At 42.3% G+C, this 20,582-nt stretch overlaps 3 protein-coding genes across 8 annotated transcripts; 2 read left to right on the top strand and 1 right to left on the bottom strand.

Annotated features, from left to right (window-relative positions):
- The first annotated feature begins 58 nt into the window (after nt 1-58).
- Nucleotides 59-2,157, top strand: mrps18b (mitochondrial ribosomal protein S18B). Of its 2 annotated transcripts, none has more exons than XM_031585618.2 (7): nt 59-231; nt 518-686; nt 769-866; nt 972-1,040; nt 1,141-1,207; nt 1,316-1,375; nt 1,528-2,157. In XM_031585618.2, exons 1-7 carry the CDS (start codon nt 160-162, stop codon nt 1,725-1,727), a joined length of 735 nt encoding a protein of 244 aa, XP_031441478.1. In that variant the 5' UTR covers nt 59-159; the 3' UTR covers nt 1,728-2,157. The 2 variants fall into 2 exon arrangements, with proteins under 2 accessions (XP_031441478.1, XP_012673735.1); XM_012818281.3 differs by having other exon boundaries at nt 97-237.
- A 5-nt stretch (nt 2,158-2,162) lies between these two features.
- abcf1 (ATP-binding cassette, sub-family F (GCN20), member 1) lies at nt 2,163-12,864 on the bottom strand. 4 transcript variants are annotated; one of them, XM_012818275.3, is made up of 28 exons: nt 12,641-12,863; nt 11,939-11,994; nt 11,757-11,831; nt 11,539-11,665; nt 11,417-11,451; nt 11,236-11,334; nt 10,377-10,433; nt 9,932-10,030; nt 9,768-9,836; nt 8,859-8,927; nt 8,668-8,757; nt 8,460-8,558; nt 8,227-8,349; nt 7,957-8,057; nt 7,704-7,789; nt 7,402-7,541; nt 6,255-6,403; nt 5,752-5,835; nt 5,305-5,429; nt 5,074-5,186; nt 4,472-4,643; nt 4,272-4,346; nt 4,084-4,154; nt 3,960-3,992; nt 3,465-3,633; nt 3,249-3,313; nt 3,068-3,140; nt 2,163-2,889 (listed from the first exon to the last, which is right to left on the bottom strand). In XM_012818275.3, the coding sequence occupies exons 1-28, from the start codon at nt 12,696-12,698 to the stop codon at nt 2,720-2,722; spliced, it is 2,682 nt and encodes an 893-aa protein (XP_012673729.2). In that variant the 5' UTR covers nt 12,699-12,863; the 3' UTR covers nt 2,163-2,719. The 4 variants fall into 4 exon arrangements, with proteins under 4 accessions (XP_012673729.2, XP_012673731.2, XP_031441472.1 ...); XM_012818277.3 differs by lacking the exon at nt 8,859-8,927; XM_031585612.2 differs by lacking the exon at nt 10,377-10,433.
- Nucleotides 12,865-13,015: 151 nt separating this feature from the next.
- c19h6orf136 (chromosome 19 C6orf136 homolog) lies at nt 13,016-18,195 on the top strand. 2 transcript variants are annotated; one of them, XM_012818326.3, is made up of 7 exons: nt 13,016-13,361; nt 14,459-14,621; nt 14,749-15,444; nt 15,562-15,650; nt 15,771-15,971; nt 16,284-16,353; nt 16,478-18,195. In XM_012818326.3, the coding sequence occupies exons 2-7, from the start codon at nt 14,523-14,525 to the stop codon at nt 16,619-16,621; spliced, it is 1,299 nt and encodes a 432-aa protein (XP_012673780.1). In that variant the 5' UTR covers nt 13,016-13,361; nt 14,459-14,522; the 3' UTR covers nt 16,622-18,195. The 2 variants fall into 2 exon arrangements, with proteins under 2 accessions (XP_012673780.1, XP_031442150.1); XM_031586290.2 differs by lacking the exon at nt 13,016-13,361 and adding an exon at nt 13,929-14,132.
- Nucleotides 18,196-20,582: the final 2,387 nt, after the last annotated feature.

The following is a 20,582-nucleotide window of genomic DNA, read 5'->3' as shown; positions in this document are numbered from 1 at the left end:
TAATACATCATTGGGGAATGCGATGTTTTTTAACTGAGTAATCCAAAAGTGAACAAATAGCGTAAAGTAACTGTAAAATAAAATAACTTAAAATTAAATAAACCCAATACACTTCCGTTGCCATCAACTTTGACCTTTCCTACCACTTAGACAAACAAAATGGCGGCCCCCTTGAGAAGCATTGAAAGACTACTTTGTCGGACTAACATATTGCGACAATGTTTCCAAGAGGTTCGGGTATGTTTCCCCCAAAATGTTGTTTTAGTAAACTCCACAGCTTTGTAGTCCTATGGTTGTAGAGTCCAATGATATTCCATTAAACATAAGTTACAGACTAAGCCAGAGTAGGTGAGTTGGCTAACTTACCTAGCTAAATCGCTTTAGCAACGGGCTGACTTAAAATAACCGAAACCGAGTCTTAGTATGAGTTTGTGTGTATAACATGGACTCTGTAAATGCATAGTCGTATTTGTCTCAAAGCAATAACATGCTGTGTTGTTTTCTCATCTTGTTAAAGGGAGGAAAGTCAACGTTACCTGTTATAAGGTGCCTCCAGGTTGGAATACCCTGTGTGCAGGTCAACCGATCATTTTGCACCCCGGCATCAATTGAGAAAGACGTTGCAGACACTCTTGATGCTTTGTCCCGGTACAAAGATAGACCCTGGGATTATTTAGAGAGCGAAGGTAAACGTATTTCCGATTAATTTCCGACAACTCCTTGTTCGCCGGATGTTGGTAAAGACACACTGTTCTTATTTCACCGCAGAGTATATTGATCGCTATGGATCGAAACCAGTGTGGTTCGACTACAGGAGGAACCATAAGGGGGCGATTCCGAGGCAGAAAACACGTAAAACCTGTATTGTGCGTGAAACTGATAAATCATCATGAGTGTTGATAAGCTTAATGTGTGGGCCAGGCACAATGGCTTTACATCTACTGACTCGAGCTCTCTTGTCTGTTTTGTAGAGAGGAGATAAAAGTTGTGGCAATCCCTGCCCCATTTGCAGAGATCCAAATGTCCTCATTCACTACCAGGTTTATAACAATTTTCTTCTATGATTTACATCCCTGAAAGATCTGCTCTTTAGAAATATTACTGCAGTCATTAATTGCCTTGTGTGTGTTGTATCTACAGAATGTGAAGTTGTTGCAGCAGTTTGTTAGTCCTTACACAGGTTTGGTATTGGATCCTACACGAACAGGTTTTGACCCATTTTAAGTTGCTTGAATTGCATGATAGTGACACATTAACGTTAATACTGGTGTGTATTTAGAGAAAATGTATCACTTTTTTTTCTCCCCACCTCCAGGTGTGTGCATGAAACAACAGAAACGTCTTAACCAGGCGCTGGAGACCGCTAGGGACCATGGTAGTTTTTAATTTTAATCACTTCTTTTTTTTCCTCCTACAAGTGACATCTGTTTAATGAATATAATGCTTACAAGTGGCTGCCTTGAGAGAGAAAGGGATGTGTTTTCAAACTTGATTTTAGAGATTATATACCTATTTTTCCTCCTACAGGTTTGATTTCTGTACACGCACCACATGTGGACTTCTCAGGAGAAGACTACTCCAATTCCCATGCTGCAGTGGGAAGCACACCTCCTACCCCTGTTGTCAAGGCTGGTGAATCATGGTACTACTGGTATGGCAACATAGATCCAGATGAGCGGGAATTAGCGCGAGTGAAGAAGATATACAAAGCCTACCTGAAAAAATAGTTGCGTGTATTTGTGGGAAGAAGGCATAATGTGTGGCATCCATTGCTAATGTCTTGTCTAAGGCCTGCACTTATTGTTTAATCATAAAGAACAAGTAAATTGCATGTCAATTGTTGTCTAACCATACAAAAGAATGCCCATATACTGCTCTACCGGTCATCATTGCAGAGTAATTCTATGGAGTATTCCAAGTACGTTGTTTGGTGACCAACCAGGATAAGTTAAATCTAACAGGTTTATCACTTACTCAGAGTTAACTTAACCAGGTTTGTCACCAAACCACGTAGTTGAAATATCCCCCAGTTGCCTATGGTTTTTCAAATCATGGCATCTTTCCCTGAAACCTCTTGGCTCTTCCTGTGCAGAAAGTCATGCAAATGTGCTATCAAATTGTGTTTAACACAAAACTCAATAAAACACGTGTGGATAATGTTGTGATGTAAAATCCATTTTATTTGCTTTGACAATATTGAGTGTTCTGCAATGCACCCCACATCACATAATGTGGTTGTTTATTAGAGCTATGCGTTAATGTCCATATCCAAGGTATATGCCCTGTTTGTGTATGTAAATACTTGTGATTCATCTTTTTAAAGACAGATTTTAAATACCCACACATGATGTGGCCAATATCTTTAGCATAACACCCCATTCAATCTCAGTTTCTCCACTGAACACTGATGAATTCAGACACCTCCTCATGGAGGTCAACTAGGAGTGTGCTATGGTTTATTACACACTCCTCTCTCCCTTAACAGCGTGATTAATTTAACTAGATATTTAGTCACAAAAGTATCTGTTCTGCCCTTTTTTGGTTAAATGGCACTTATTTTTTTTTCTGGCCTTTTTGGTTCCCTCAAGATGAAATCTGATCACTCAACTCCCACTGTGACTTAAGCCAGAATACACTTGAAAAGAACCTCAGACATTTCAATCGCAAAGCAGCCTAATGCAGTACACCAGCACTGAGTCAGTTATTGTATGGCCAGAGTTTATGGGTTTAAGTCTTTGTGTACTAGTGTCTCCCCAAGAGACTCCAGCACCTCGCGTTTGTATTCGTCAAAGTCACCATCGATCTGATTGACTGACCGGTCCTCCACCACCCACAGTGTGCACTGGGTCTCCGTGATCAGACGGGCGTCGTGGCTCACGATGATCACAGCTAGGAAAGAGGAGGCATTGCCATTAGTTAGGAAGAGTTTAGTAACTGTATGTTCTGAGTTCACTGGAATCAAGGTTTACATTTTGAGAGCCAACACCATTACTGCATAATACAATGCCAGTAAATGTCTAACTGATGGGACTGAACATCAACTGAAAAACATTTTAAGATGACATACCTCCTTTGTATTCATTGATGGCATCAGATAAGGCATCAATTGATTCAATATCCAAGTTATTTGTGGGCTCATCCTATCAAACAGGAGAGAAAGACATCAGATTCAGCCGTACATAATCAACAGCCAAGTCAGTTCTACATCAAGTTAGATGAGCTGGGACAGCAATTGAGGAAGAACTCACCAGAATCAGGACATCAGGTTGTCTGCATGCCAGCTCTGCAAACACCACTCTTGCTTTTTGACCTCCTAAAGAATCAGAATCAAAACAGTCGGATTCAAGCCACAACTAGTAATAAAGTCAAACTTAACATGAGAAACTAATATCGACCTCATCATGTTACTTCAGAGCAGTGTTCTCTTATGACTGATGCTGAGCTAGGGAAGTTGCTATAGTTACCAGACAGTTTGGAGATCTGGATGGTGTGAGCATGGCTCTCCAGACCAAAGCGGCCCAGGCATTTCCTGCTGTCCTGGTAAGGCAAATTGAAGTTCCTCTGGAGGTACTCATGGGCTAACTCTTCCATGTTCAGCTGATCAGCATACTGCTGGTTAAAGAAGCCCACTTTCTGTAAAGACACAAGAGAATAATTACATATGATTAGAATAAATAGTTGTAGGTATTACAATCATTTCCACTTCAAGTGACTGGGTATGGATATCTACAATGTTAATGGAGGTAGCAAGTGTGTACCATAATTAAGATGTGAAAGAATTTGTATGGTCCTATCAAAACATGGCTAATTTTGGTGATGTGTCAGAAAAAGAAACTATGTAGCCCTAGTTCCACACAGTTAGCTTGATGGTTCTAGTTCAGAACATGATGGTTCTAAACCCTGGTGTATGGAGTGATGCTGTAACACACCCAGTATACACTCAAAATATTTTTACTTACCAACCGGTGGTTCTTTCTCATCTCTCCTTTTGTCTATAATGATCAGAGAAAAGCACAGTCAGTGTCATACAGACCATCATCTGAGACAGAAAGTTTATGAAAAAAAAAGGAAACGTGTACTTACTGGAGTTAATTTTCCAGTCAAGAGAAGGAGCAATGTACTCTTTCCAACTCCATTGGGTCCGACTATGCAAACTGGAGTGAAAGTTTATGTTAGCCTCAAAATACATGTCAATCACCAAAATACATGTCAATTTATGACAACCTTGTGAATTTGACTTGGAGTATCTCAAAGTAACTACATTAACTTACTCCTGGACTCCATATCGATACCAAATTCCACATTCTTAAACAGAGGCTTGTGGCTCTCATAGGTGAAGTCAACACCTGCAAGAAATAATTTGCAGAAGGGGATTTCCATTAAACATCAGTATATTATGACACTATGTGTGTACAGCAGCGAGTGAAGGACCAAAAAGAGAAAGAACCAAAGACGAAGGTCAAGGGCTCACCGTGCAGCCCAAGGATGGGTGGCGAGAGAGGTGGCGGGTTGGGGAAGGTGAACTTGACCGTGTACTCCTTGGGTCTCCTCAGCAGATCCTGGGCCTCATGGCTCTCCTCCTCAATGCCCTTCTTCTTCCCCTTCTGCTGCTTCCGTGTCAGGGCCTCTTTAGTCTGCTTCTCCTGGACAAGGTGGAAGGGGCACACAGAAAGTGAGTGCTTCACTATGTTGAAAAAAATATTTAAAAAATCCTGATTTGATGCCAGCAATTTCTCGGTTTTGGTTGCCACACAATAGGTACTTTTGGTGGCAACATCTATCCCCCTTTTCTGCTCTGTAAACCTTTAAGATTGATGTATGCTTCTTTAAAGTATGCACCTATACAGCCACAGGCTAATCTATCATTATTAATTAAACACTAAATCATTAGAAACCTGCAGACATGTGTAAATGGGCAAATGAGCTTGGCTAGAAACACCTTCTAAAGACATCTCTCTGGCTTTATTGCCCTACTGTGGGTCGTTATGACAGAGGCAACCAAAGATTTTTTGCTTGCCTACATACAGTATAAGTATAGAGAAACCAGGAAGGGAAAGGTTAAAGGTTACTTACAGCCTGTTTAGTGGACTTCCCTCCAGCTTTTAGGTCTTTGAGTTTCTTCTCCTGTTTCTCGTACTGTTTCAGGAGCTCCTTCTGCTTCTGGACGTACATCTTCTTGAAGGTCACTAAGACACAAATAAAACAGAGAACCAATCAATTATGATGTTTTCACAGTATCCAAGGTACATTACAATATTCAAGGTAAAACGTACACGATACATTTGTTAACTTATGTATACTTACAGTAGTTTCCTCTGTAGTAATAGAGCTTCTGGTTGTCTAAGTGAACGATATCCGTACAGACTTCATCCAGGAAACTTTGGTCGTGGGAAACAATAAGAAGGGTCTTCTTCCAGCCTTGGAGATAACTTGAGAGAGAGGGGGGGCAGAGACAAAGAAAGAGAAAGAGAAAAGAACAAATATAAAGAGGGTTAATAAATAAATAAATTAGATTAAATTAGTATAAAAGTGAGCACAGTTAAAGAAAGCACAGTTAAAGGCTTAACTTCTGCTGCTACATCTTTAGCTGGAGTATAACACATGCAAGACAGTGAGACACATGCATGTGTGATGCTCTAACTGATCTTTCCTTTTGTCAGAAGGAACCACACAAGCACATACATGCAAACATTTTTGTATACACAGAGGCCATAAAGGCCATACAATCAATAAAAAGCATTTGTTCAGTACTTATTAAGCCAGATGACAGCATTCAGATCCAGGTGGTTGGTCGGCTCGTCCAGCATCAGCAGCGTCGGCTCCATGAAGAGAGCTCTAGGGGACACACAGGGGACAGACGCAGATTTATTTATCTTTGGCCGGGAGGCTAGGAGCACTGAGAGTATATGACTGTTTAACTTTTACTGGGTTTACAGTTGAGAAACGTTTAACTCAAGAGCTCAGTCTATGGGCTTTCTCGGTGGCCAATCAGTAAGCTCTGCTGAGTGACTTATCCAATCCCTTCCATAAATGTTAAAAGAACATGTGTGATACGGTAATGCTATGTGAGAATTCAAGAGGGCTGCCCCTAATCTAAATAAAGGCCTATGGAGGGTGTGCAGATCACAATGTACCAGACTTGCAGAGACTAAGCCTACATTTCATTATTTCAGTATGTCACTGCAAGCCCACCCCAGAAAGGTTTTACTTGAGCCCTGTCCACCTTTCAAGCATCAGCAGAATGTGTCACCGACCTGGCCAGGGACACTCTCATCCTCCAGCCTCCAGAAAACTTCTTGGTGGCTCTGTTCTGCATCTCGGCGGTGAAGCCCAGACCAGCCAAGATCCTGCGAGCTTTGGCCTCAGCTGCGGCAGCTCCGATTGCTCTCAGCTCATCATAAACCTGCGGGCACAAGCACACATACATGTTAGACAGAGTTAGATGATCAGTGGCGGTACTTAAGAGATGTGCATAAGACAGTGTTTCTCAAACTTTTTCAGACCAAGGACCACTTAGCCAATAAAAGAAAAACTCACGGACCATCTAACTAAATACTATATCCCCGGAACAACATGCCTCCTACCCAGACCTGGCGCCAGACAATTGTTAGCGCACACATGATTTTCGCGGGTGGGCTCTCCTTTTTTACGTACCAGTAGGCTAGTTATAGATATGACAATGCGCAAGGCAAAGCATCTGGAACCCTGCTCCATGCGTGACTTGGTTATGTTACAAACTATAGTTCGCTCACAGCCTCATACTCCCATCACACACTCAGACAGGCCAATGTATCACAAAACACAACGATGCGCATACCGACCGCAGTATTTCACTACCAACAGTAGGCTAGCCCACTGGCATTAATACAGCCATCCTAGTAGTCAACTTTTCATAATTAAGAGCTGTCATTATCCAACGTCACACAATACAGAATATAGTTATCATCTTGCTGTCTCCGCAGCGGGAGAAAAAAACGCTGTTTTGAATGCAACTCTGCGGCGGGATAATGCCCAATGAGGCTGAACCGTCTCGCCGTTGCACCTTCTCCTTGTCTGTGTCAGAGGCTTTCTCATTTAATTTTATTTTCATAGTCCCTGGCTTAAGGCACCAATCCATGACCTTGTTAATAGATTAGGCAACTCTTTATTAGATTAGGCTACTACTGGCTGTGTTAGAAATGTCGAAATAATTTACTTTTGGCCGTCGCGGACCATTACGGGGCACTGGCGGACCACCAGTGGTCCGCGGACCACACTTTGAGAACGACTGGCATAAGAGGTACGCCATTTTTTTTTTATCCTCTGCTGGGAGGGAATGCAATCCTCTCCTTTCTTATCCACTCATGAGGTTTGAGTCACTGACTTCCTTAACATGTCCTAGTGGCACCCTCTAGTCCTCACCTTCTCCAGTCTTTCGGCGACGCTATCGTCTCCTTTCTCCAACAGAACCTGTAGCTGTCTCTCTTCCTCCAGAAGCTTGAGTCGGCGTGTGTCTGCCTTCAGCACCGCCTGAACAGCCGGAGTGTCATCAGCATGCACCTCTGCGCACGCACACAAACGAGATAGTGAAGTGTTTGTGTGATGAATGATGAAGCCATTAGTTATGCTTTGGGGAAATGAAAGGCTTGTGCACAAAATTCAATATCATCAGAGTCTAACACAAAGAAACGTAGCTCTGGTTGGTCGTGAGGACCAGTTGTTACCTTGTTCACAGAGAAGTACATCAATATTAGGAGGGATGCTGAGGGCTCGATTGGCAATGTGCTTCAGAAGTGTGGTCTTTCCTTTTCTGGAATCAGCAATAAAATATTTTTTTCATAATTTTGATCCTATAATAAGTCAAACCAATTTCCCCCACATTCTATTTATAAGTGATAACTTTACTTCAAGTTATTACGGAAGGATGATAAAATGTATATAAAAACACATACAAATACAAATACTAGCCCAACTCACCCATTTGGTCCAACTAAACCATATCGCCTTCCGGCAACGACCAGAAGGTCAGCGTTAACAAAAAGCTCCTTTCCATGAGCTGATATGCTGAACCTCTCCAGCTGATGGGAGAGACCGAGAGCAGATTAAGGCAGGTCAAACTAGAAACATCTTCAGAGCTTTTTATCAGCTCCTAGTTCAAACTGATGTTTAAGTGATTTGGGGAGATGTTTGAGTGTATAGAAAGACAAATGTTAAGCAGATAAAAAAAGAACACAAAAGCAAAATTACCTTAATGTCAGAGGCGTTCTCTAGCATGGCTTGCCTGGAGGACAGCTCTGCCACAGAGACTGAGAAGTCTCCCTCAGAAGCGTTCTGAGCGCGTATACTGGCCACCTGCCTCTCATACTCCATCTGTCAGAGAGCAAGACATTCTTTCAAAGCTTTGATAAATATCCACTTGGAACCAAAAAGTGGCTTTAACAAAATCCTTAGTCCAGGGTCAGTTCCCAAACACCACTTGCCATTTTCTTTTTCTTCTTCTTCTCCTTTTTGCTCAGGTTAGCATAGGGGTCGTCGTCCTTTTCTTTAGTCAGTTGTTCTTTCAGGGCATCTTCTGCACACTGTTAAGACAGAGAAGAGGAACAAAATGATGTCTTCAGTAAGGACCGAGAGGTGAGGATCTTTAGCGAAACATCCATTGACACCGGGAAAACAAAGGTGAGGCTGTACCATCATCGTGTCATCCCCATCACTCTTGTCTTCATCCTGCTCCTCCTCTTCCTCCTCCTCATTCCGGGGCGGAGTCGGCGGCTTACTTTTCTAAAATGGAGGTAAATTCATATTCGAATGCATTTTTATAACCAGGGACTCATTTGCACTCGCAAAAATCCACTTTGTTCAACGAGGCACTACCCACTCACCTTGGGCTGCTCTTTCTTGCCTTTCTTTCGGGACTGTTCCTCTTCGACCTTCTCGTCAGCCTCTGGAGACTACAGGGACAGACAGGGAGCACTCAGCCTTTACTCTATACAATGTCTATGGTGTCTTCTTAAAGCTCAGTTAGTTGAGCAGGCAAAAAAAAAAAAGACCATGAAGGGGTGCAAGCTTTCTACATTCCGCAAACTACATTGCAAAAATAACCACCTTCAGCCTTAGAGAGCATTCACACCTACGCGTTAGAATGCGTTGATCCAACGAATGGCGGAGGAGGAGTCTGGCGCATGGGGTTGTGTTGATACCAGAGACGTTATAGTGAGATTGACAGGTCAACAAACCAATCACGCCACTAGCAAGCTGCTTACCTTGTAAGCAGTAGCATGCTAACATTAGGTAGGGAGCTCAGACACCTCGCAAATCCTATCAGACGTATTTTTCAGTTACAATAAAGGGGTTTTTACATTGTACAGTGTCTATTTCTCGGTAACTTTTGAAAAATCTAAGCAAAAAAAAGTCAAACGAACAACTTTTAGGTACAAACACGACCATCTACGGAGTTTGGTCGCCATCTTTTTTTTTTGAGCTTGCCGCTTTTTAGACGTGAGCATATACGGGATCTGATTGGCCTGTGCAGTCAGTTATGCATGAAAGGCAATTTGATTGGCTGACACATGCATTGCCTCACGAAAAGTTGAACATTCTTCAAGCAAAGCATGAAACGCAACGCAAGGGAACCCAACGGAGCCACAATTCAGTTCGGCAAAGGATGACGTCACCCCATTCAAAGTGAATGGGGAGCCGTCAACCCTGACGGATCAACGCAAAGGTGTGAATGCTCTGTTAAAGTGCCACTCGCACAATCCACTTTGTTCAACGAGGCACTACCCACTCACCTTGGGCTGCTCTTTCTTGCCTTTCTTTTGAGACTGTTCCTCTTCGACCTCCTCGTCAGCTTCTGGAGACTACAGGGACAGACAGAGAGCACAGCCTTTACTCTATACACAAAGTAACAAGTTAAGAGTCGAGAGACTTAGCACAGGATATCCTGATGTCTAACCTTAGATGGATTGGCTGCTGCCTTCTTGTTCTTTTTCATGCCCTTCTTCTCCTCATCTTTCTTCTCACTTTCCTCATCCTGTTCATCCTCTGACACATCCTTACATTGGGCAAAAAAATGTATAATTGGTTAATTCACTCACCATGGCATTATGCTGGCATTGCCATCTGAATAAAAGTTTGCAGAGGTTGAGTCGTGGGGTTGAAAAGAAGAGATGAAATGAAAAGATAAACATGATCAAGAGACACGTCTTTAGCATCCTCTTCCAGTGAAGAGAGAAGGGACAAAAGGAAGACATGAATAAGGAGGGTTTGGGGGGGGGGGGGGGGGGGGGGGGGGGGTGGATGGATAGGGGGTGGTGGTGAGGAGAGTGGTATGAATATGTACCGGAAACCGGACGATGTCAGTGAGCATTGTGTGTTTGGTTTGTTTGTTTCTTACCCACCTTGGTTTTCTTGGGCTTAGGCTTAGGCTTATCTTTTTTCTTGCCCTTTGGCACTTCCTGTGTTACGGACATACAGGTACAGACACATGAACAGAGAATTTTAGATTTCTTCAATTAAATATAATACCATGTTCCGTGTGAGAAATGCTCACAGCATTGATGGTTTTCCAATTGTTTGATCAAACCCCAGGCCACACATACAAAACGGTAAACAAAGCACATTTAAACCTTTCATTAAGTGAGCAGCCATACAGTCAAGGATGTTAAACATATGATGGTGTGTGAATGATACAAGGAAGGTTATTAGTTTCCAGCAAGGGTGTGTTCACACCAGCGGTAGCAATGTAGTGAACATAGGTTATAAATATCAGATGGAGACAGAGCGCGCAGATGAATAGGAATAAGGAGCTGGGTAGAAAGAGAATGGATAACAAAGACACAGGGATAAACGAGACAAGGGGAGCTACTACAAAAGGTTAGTATGATGAATCTGTGTCAAATGCATTCTTGCGGCCACACGTTCCATGTACACAGACTTTGACTACATGATACTGTGTACTGTATACACACATCTTTTCTTATGACACTTCTTATGACAAGTTTGAGTAGGGAATACATATGAATACATATACACACATACACACATACACAAATGAATATTCAACATGCAATCAAAATAAAGGACAATCCTTAAAATAGCCACCATGCACATATTCTGCATTCTGCATTCCAACATCCTCAATCACTTTGCCATCGGAATTGATGATTTAGCTACGCAACAAATTTAGATTTATCAAAAGCCAGACAATATTACAAAGATAGGTCAGACATATAAAACAGACATGTAATCACCACCCACCATAGATGCTTTAGATGTTTTTTCATCTTCGTCATCATCATCTGCATCCTCTTCATCATCACTCTGCCCTTGACTTAGAGCAGCAAAAATGTTGCCCCCCTGGGAAACGAGAGAGGGGACATAAGTGGCTCACCATGGAAAGAAAAGATGCGAAACATAATGCTTCCCAGAGAGGACTTACCTTATTTTTCTTTCCACCTTTGCTGGGAACAACAACTGAGGAGAAAACACATTTATGTTAAAAAAAAAATCTAATCTAAAGTGTATTAAGACAAGGAGCCAGAGAGTATTTGTTGTCAGTACCTTCCTCTTCATCATCATCATCACTGGCTTGAACTGACAGCTTCTTCAGCTTCTCCATAACATCTTCATCAGACTCATCTTCATCTCCTCCTTTACCTTTTCGTCTGTCCTTCTTTTTCTTCTGAGGCTGTGGAAAACCACAGAGGGTGTAAACATTAGGATTACCAATTCACTGTGGGACTTGTGAGGGTAATTGTAGAGGATAACTTTAGACTTACTTGTTTCGTGTGAGTTGCTTTGACAGGTTCCTCCTCTTTCTCAGGTTTAGCATCTGATGCCAGCTCCTCAAAAAACTGTGGGCAGACATGAGGATCTGATACAGGTACATTTTCACACAACTTGTACAGAAATACAAACAAATCTAGACACAAATAATTGGACAGCCCTTTGGGTAACTTACGCTCTTCTTCCCTTTCTTGTCCTTCTTTCCTTTCTTGACTGGTTTCTCTGGTTTCTCTGGACAAAGATATTTAAAGTATATGCTTTGTAATTGTCATGAACGAGAGCGCAGACTCTAAAGGCAACGACCACAGCCTTCACTGGCTCAATGAGAATTGGAGCTGATGCTAGTGCAAATATTCCAGCTTTGTTTCTGACAGCACCGCAGTTTTGCTAGAATTGTCCATTTGTATAACCTGGGAAAGTTGACCAGCAACACCACTTCACGCAATGACGCATTGTTGCATAAGCTTTTCTGCAGACACGACATCGACATCAGTTACTAACTATTTCGTTAACTAACTAGCAAACTGTTAACAAAAAAATTCTGCTATAATGCGTTTGGTCCTGCTTGTTCGGTCTGACAGGTGATCTTTCACTGCAGTTCAAAACCAAGCCATGAAAACCAAAGACCAACAACCATCACTACAATTACCTTTCACGAACTCAACTCTCTCACTGTATATATTAATAGCTGTCATTTACAACTACGTAGCCGCCCCAAACATTTTAAGATTTTATCTGATGGTTGACTTGCTACGCGGCTATTGCTGCATTCCAATTACAACATGGCCCGTTGAAATAACGTTAGCTACGAAGCCCAGCTGGCTAAATGGATTTGTCGTTTTTGAGCAGGCTCACTAGCGCCATAACGTTAACCTACCTGTCGTTGCAGCTTCATCTCCTTCCCACTGTTCCACTTCCTTGGCTTTCTTGGGCATTTTCAGTCCTTAAAAAATTTAATGGGTTTGGATGAATTGTTACTGTATTTTAATATATTTCTCGGACCACTGGGAGACCACCAGCCACCCGTACTTCAACTGCGCAAGGATGCTAGCTACTGCGATTCACATGCGGCGGCCTGCCTGTTTTCCTTTTTTCTACCACAGAGTTCAGAAGAGCCGGTTTATTGAAATTGTCATAGCGCCAGTAACGCATGGTGGTCAATACCAGTACTGCAGTTCTTTGCTTAGGAAACCAATGGAATTCAGATGTTGTAAGCTTAAAAATACCTTTGTATATATGTACACACTGTGGCATTACAATGTTTATTCTAATTGTGTTTTCACTGATGAACTTGACCTATCTTGGTACCAAGTTCAACGGTGATTTGCCAGCCAATCAGTGGGACGCCGGTGCTTGAGGTAGATGGGCGGACTACTGTTCTAGAAGCGTTTTCACGCTTGCGTTGTGAATAGTGTGTACTGGGCTGAAGACTGGCAAGGACATTTGGAGATGAAATGACATTTGTGTAACGCTTGGAAAGGCTTAGAAGTTGCTGGATAAATATCAATCTTTGTTAAGTTAGCGGAGTGATATCAATTGCACATTTCGTCCAAAAAAAAACAAAACGTCTGCACTACTGTCCTAGTTAAGTAATAAAGGTAAGCAAAAAAGGATTGGCAACATAGCTTTCTTGCTAGCTTTTCTGCTAGCTTATTAGCATATATTTGGACCAGTGAGGCAATGTTATCTTATAATGAGAGTGCGGAAAGGTTTTTTATGCGATATAACATCACTTGCTGTATACTAAGCATTCACATTCAAATGGCTAACGTTAGCTTGCAGGCAACAGTGGTCACCAAGGCATCAGCCCACAACCAAATTTGGATTCAAATAACCTTAGCTCACTGACTAGCTAACAGTTGGCAAGCTAGCTACATAGCTTTGGCTTGCATGTTAACGTTACTAAAGAAATGACTGCTGGACTGCTTTGTTGTGTTTGCGTAATTGTGCTAGTGGGTTGGGTTAGGTTGACGTTAGATTCTTCGTGCTGTGGTTTGTTATCTCAACGTTGGCCACATACATTGGCTAACGTTAGACATTGCAGTGGTGAGTGAACGTCAGCTGCTAACTTTCGCTCACTCTTACAGTAACTTAGTCAACACCTGTCATCGGTTGAAGATACGTTTATTTGCCATATGTGAAAAAGCCTGTGTAGTGAACTCATGGGTACATTGCAGGTTCTGCAGCTGAACAGCCGCTACCTAGTTAGCTACAGAAGTTGCAGCGAACGTTAATCGAATGATTTTCGAACTTGCTGCTGCCACTCACGTTCAGTGTGTCATGTGCTACTCTGGCTTGGGTTGTTTTGTGAGCCTCAAGAGCACGAGAGGTCAAAGTCTCATACACCTCGACTAACGTTGTCGTTAACGGTATGTTGGACCACTTTTGCGTCCCACAATAGCAGCGATTGGTGGCAGTTGTTTATTGATTAAGTAATAGCACATGGTTTGAATAAACAAAAACTTCATGCTATCATTTTGCAGTACCGAATCTGGTGCTTTGAATGCTTTAGTGGAATTTGAGTGTGATTTTGGCAGTTAACCATCAGTGTCCTATTCTTTAGCAGGTAAAGCAATGGGCATGAGCTAGCCTTGTTCAAATTAATTGTTTTGTTTAGTTTTGAATGCAGAAACAAAAACAAACAAACAAGCCATTACTGGCCATTAAGTTATCTATGGTATGTCTTCCCTTTCAGTTTGTTTGATGGTGACTGCTCACTAAATCTGTCATTGGGGTCATCCCTGCCCCTCCTGAGGTGAATGGCTGCGTGCAGAGGGGGCGCCGCTTTCTGGGTAGGGTGCCTCTGGAGCCAAGGCAGCAATCAACTTAAGAGGCAACCATGTTGGGCTGTATATCAGGTATGTTTAAAAAAATCGAATCCCTGTAATTGAATCATAATTTGAATGATTTAAAACAAATGTTATTTCAAGGCAAGTAATATTCAGTTGGTTAGAAGAGTCTATTCAATTGAAATGTCATTGGCAGATGCTTGAACAGCCCTTGAATGGCTCCTCAAGGACACTGTGCAGTGCGTCGTGGGCATTGGCGCCTCCAAACAGCCTCCGCTATCAGAACCTTAAACCTCCGTCCCTGTCAAACCCCTTCCACCATGCGAGTCAGTCCCAGTCAGCACCTGTCCTGGACGAGGACTGGGAGGAGACAGTCAGCTTGTGCGTGCTGCTGCGACCCAAGGTGTCTGAGGAGCAGCACACCCTTGTGGAGGTGTCACACTTTGGGCATGCTAAACTAAGCGAGCTCCTGGCTTTGGGACCCAACAGGCCCTTTGAGCTCCTTCTCCCTTTAACGACTGTTGACGGGAGCAGGGAGGATGACATTAGCATTACAGCGAACGACAGGAAGGAGGGACATGTGGAGGGAGTGGCTCCCTGGAAGGAAACCGCTTCTTTCAGGAGTCTTTTCGAGACGGAGGGCTGTCCTGCTCCGTTTGTGTTGGGCTCTTGCTTCTACTGTTTTCACTGCCCGGGAATTGAGCCCTTGGCCATCAGTGGTGGCAGACTTAATCTGAGGCTCGGACTAGAGGGACAGACATCAGGCCTTCCTCCCTTCCCCTCAGTCTTCCTCTTCCAGGACGATCCTAACCAGGTGGAGAGGAAAAGGAGCGACACTGAGAAGGAGAACGAGGAGAAGCTGGCCGTTATGTATGAGAGGCTAAGGGTGGAGGTAGGTGTGTGAAGGCAAACAGGTTAACAATGTCGTTCTTCTTGTTTTTGGTTTTCATGAGTGCTTTGGATTTTATGACTCCCCGGCTCACCAGGTGGTTTTGATCTGTTTTTGCAGCTTCCACAATTTTTCTCAAAGAGTCACGACTACGGCCTGTACTCCAATGACATTGAATTCATCAATGGACTTATAAACGCCAAGACCAAGTAAAGAACCATTCCAGTTACACAAGTTGGATTTGTTTGGACACACATTTGTTTTTTAATCTGGTGTCTAGGCTTAAAGTAATCTCTGTGTGTGTGTGTGTGTGTGTGTGTGTCTTCCAGGGGCCGGTTGATGTACCAGCTGACTCTGTCTCTGTGGCGGCTTGTGTGCCTGTGCTACTACGCAGATGCACGGTTGGAGGTGCTGAAGCTGACCAAGCACCCTGAGGACGGTACGGTACGAGCGCGCTGGAGACTCCGGGGCCTGCCTTTACAAACACTGCTGCTGCGCTTCTACAAGAAGGACAAGAGCCAGCTCTATAGGTGAGAGCACGAGTAGGCAAGTAAAGCACACTTATAACTGTAATCAAGATAATTCAGTTAGATTTAGATCATTTTTTGCGCTTTTTGGCGGTCCTGATGCATAGGGAGTTTTGCTTGTAAAGCAGATGTTGATGCAGAATGCAGATGATGTTTATATGCTCTTTCAAAATGATCTGTGTGAATGATTGTGTAGAATCCATATGTCTGGGAACATATGCAGTGCGCTGGCCATTCCTCACCCGGGAGTCAAATCAGCATAGGGTGTATTTGTTAATCGGATCACGAATCTGACTTCTCTCCACTTCTTCTTAGGAGTCACGATGCATTCTCCACGTTCTACCTTGGCTCAGATGGTCTCATACACTGTCATAGAGTGGAAAAGGTATAAGTCTTATAACACATAAAAACAAAATCATAAAAATGCAGTTGTTGGGAAGGTGGATGCAAGAATGCGTCAATGGGTTTTCCATAATTCTACTCTACTACTACTCTACTCCTGTCTCTAGGTGATGCAGGCCCAGCCGCCCGTGTTGCCCGGGGTGGCCTCGCTGCTGGCCGGGGCCCTGGTGGCTCTGGGCGTTGAGGAGCACCGGCCGGCTCTCAACCTGCTGCCCTTCCTGCTGTCCTCCCTCAGGCAGGGCAGAGACTGAGTCTGACTGATAGTGGGAGAATGAGGAGAGATAGAGAGATGGACTTAAAGCACTTCATGATGGCAGAAAGAGTTTTGAGAGAGGGAGAGAGTGAGTAAGAGTGAAGTGAAAAACCTGTCTTAAGAGGTAAGGGATGTGTTTGGAGGTGGGTGTAGAAGGAGAGCGATTGATGTTCTAAATCAGAAGCACGAATCGTTCTAAAACCAGTAATATCACACTTGAAAATGACTATCCCTGTGTTTTTGTTTTGTTTTTATTTTATTTTCAAGTTTTTTCCACCTGCTTTAACTGTACAGGCAAGCTTAAACCCTCAGTATGTATTCCTCTTTCACATGCAGCCGAGAGGAATTTATGTAGTATTTGTGAATAGTTGGTTAAAACACGACCTGAACTGTTATGCAATGCCCTCCAATGTGTCCCCTTTTCTGAAGTGGATCACTGAATAGGATATTCTAAATAGCTTCTACCTTGCGCACAATCCGTGCATGCACCTTAGAAAAAGCTGCAGTGGCTTTAAAATATCGCACACACACACACACACACACACACAGACAAAACACTCACACCCTGCCCTGTGGACACTTTGTCATTATTGTACAGTTTGAAGAACCTCTTGACTGAAACTGGCCAAAGGACAGGCTTTTCTCCGAGATGCGGTATTTTGCAAGGTGTTGGTTTCAGATTAGAGATAATTGGGTGGGTCACAATATCTGTGTGTATATATATATATATATATTGTACCCCCTTCAACGGGTAAGCATTACCATTATGGATACGGTCTGGCAAACTTTCATGGGAAGAATTAATACTGTACTATACTGTACCACCAAGAACAGCTTATACTGTAAGTCATTTCTGGGGAAATATGAAGTGAAAAATGTAATGGCAGTGGTAGGTGTCGGCTGATTAATGGCAATCCCTTTCCCCAACCTCATTGTTGGAAATGGATTTATGAAATGGTCCTTTTTCATCCTCCAAAGCTCTCACTGTGCATGTTCTTCTAGTTGGTTACAGATGAGAGAAAAAGTATAGCAATATGTTTCAACCAGTGCATTGAAAATCATATCTCTTGTATATGAGAAAGCAAATCATGACAATGTAATCAAATTGGTGTAAAGTTATAGCCAGGTTTTCTCTGGAATTCATAATGCAAACCCCAAGGCAGTATTGTTCCAAGTTGTCCAAATGTGTAGTCTGTTCATCCAGCTTCCAGAAACGAGCGTTTAAAATTCGTCATAAGAGTCAGCAAACCAAGTAACAGTAAAAAAAATAAAAGGTAAGTCCTCAAATCGTAGTACAAAATGACCGTTTATTTCTTCTCATTTCATTGCTCTCTGTGATTCATCTGTTCTGACGACGCCACTCAGCCGCTAGTAGTGCTCGTGCTTTATTAAATCTAGAGTAAAAAAGCATGACTTGACGTCATTCTGCAGTTAAATCATTCAGATAAGCAAATTCATTAGTAAACATGACTAAAATCCTCATGATGGTACTGTGGTGGTAATTATGACTCTTTGTTCCTGTAATAATTCAACTTTGCTGTGGAATAAAACAAAATATGTGTGAATAATAAACAGTATAGAGTGTGATGACTTGCATGACAACTAAATTGATTTTTTTCCTCCTTCACACACAATACTAGGCATCTTTTGACCACTACTATAATAGCTAAGCTAAGTAAACTTCAAATGTACAGAAACTTTCATGTAGCAATGAATACATTCTCTGTCATAACAAACAAAGGTAACACATTTTACTTGCCCCTAACTCAAAGTTTTGATTGCTCTTGGTAGTCATTCAACACTGGCGGATCCTAGAGAGTCCAGATGCCAGAATAGCTTCGATACACCCAGCCACCTGATTGAACTCACCGTGATTTCCATTGAACCCATGTGCCTTCACAGGAAGTGAGATAATCAGTTAATTGAACGAAGGCTGCCCAACACATGCAACCACTGCAACCGATTTGTGAAAGCCTATGTCTAGACATGCAGAATCCTGTAAGCGCTGTAGGCGAGCTGAATTTGTTACAGAAGATAAAAAAAACTCTTGAATATTAACGTGTCAAACCAACTGATAACTGTAGTGATGCTTTAGCAGAGAGAGTTTTTGGAACTATAGGAAGTTAGTCTGTGTTAATTGTTGGTTCACTGGTTGGTGATTCAAATGAACAACTTTGAAAACATTGTTGGTACCGGTATTTAAAATGTAAAGACTTAAATATCTGAAACAAATTGTAATCATTAGTATAATAGAAATAGTTGCCAGATTGTAGATATAATACCCTTGGGACATTTTTACTTTTATTTCATTTTAATATTATTTCCTGTGTTTAAAATGAACAAACCTTAAATATATTTTACTATTTATAATATTGCAGTGCTTTGGGATATGATGGAATCAGCATTGTCTTTGTGGAGGTATTTCAAATTGGACTCAATATGATTTAATGGTCAAATTTACAATAGTGTTTTGGATAAAGACACTCACAGACATGGGTAACCATTATGATAATGTCCCCAACACCTATGTGTTACATTTTCTGACATGGAAAACTAGCAACTTTAATGGCTAGTGGAGAAATAACCAAGCCTTATACTAGTAATGCTAGGGAAATTAAATGTTTTAGCTGGCAGGACTGCATTACATAGCTGTATTATTGTTATAGCAGAGCTTTGCCAGTAACTTATTCCAATCTGATACATTCTGAAAAACATACTGTCCACACGCATGCATACACACGGTTTTCTATTAGTGTGCATGACAGTACAAGTTGTGCACGTACACAAAGAGATACTCATTGACACACACATGTACCTGCACACACACACACACACCCATCGTCCAAAGCAGATGTATCTGGAGTTTATACCAACCAAATGTCAAGGGAATCCGATGAACTCTGTAGTTGGAGTTCGAAAGAGTTTGTAAAAAGTCTGGGAAAAATGCAAAATGGCCAGCTTCCTGTTTGGCAGAGTAAGTACAGGTCAATGGGAAATATGTCCAGACTTAATATATAAATAAATAAAATGTCTAAATATCTAGCTAAAGGAGCCTCAACACTTGACATATTATGGCTACTGGATGTGGTCGTTGACAATGAGATTTTGGAAAGAAAGGAGTGAGGGAGGGGTTTTCAGTGTGTTGCAATCTACAACCTCCTCGCTAGATGCCACTAAATCCTACACACTACACCTTTAATGAGTGTGCCAAATTTGCTTAGTTTTGGCGCAGGGGGGGGGGGGGGGGGGGGGCTATGGAGCCATTGAGGCACACCTATGCTTAATTGCAATATCAAATCAAATCCAATTCCATTCAACATGGCTGACTTCCAGAGTCACATACAACCAAGTGAACTTTGTCTGATATGATGAGAACAATTACCATACCAAATCTTGTGCACGTCCGAGCAACTTCATCCTGACCATTACCTGTGTTCGGGGCCGCTATGGAACTCTTCGACCACGCCCAAGCCCATGCAGTATGTAAAACACATGCAAAATAACAGAACACTTGTCCATCCCTGACCAAAGATGGACAGTTCACTTCACTTGGTCCCCGGGCGCTACAAGCCGCCCACTGCTCCTGGGGGGTCCTTGAGGAAGGACAGTCCAGGATGGGAAAAAGCAGAAAATAAATTCACCGCGACCTCAGGCTTACCTGCGTGTGTGTGTGTGTGTGTCCTGTGTCGCCTCCATATATGCACGTGTGTGTTCCAGTGTGTTGTGTGTGCCATTAAAAACCTGACAAAGGTCTTAATTATTATTAACTATGATTTTACGCATGTGCCAAATTTCAAGCAAGTCAAGTTTTCAAGCATCATGAATGCCTCAAAAACAAGTGAATGTGCTGAGAAAAAAACATGCCAAAAGCGATAAGGCTTTTGGGCCCTAATAAGAAACAGCCATTTCCCTCTTTGGAATAAGAAAGGTTCACTTGCAAGAATTTAGTGGGAAAAGAG

The sequence above is a fragment of the Clupea harengus genome, chromosome 19, assembly GCF_900700415.2.
Source record: "Clupea harengus chromosome 19, Ch_v2.0.2, whole genome shotgun sequence".
Taxonomy (NCBI): Eukaryota; Metazoa; Chordata; class Actinopteri; order Clupeiformes; family Clupeidae; genus Clupea; species Clupea harengus.
The sequence above is the reverse complement of the archived record's forward strand: the minus strand, read 5'-3'. Positions and strand labels throughout refer to the sequence as shown.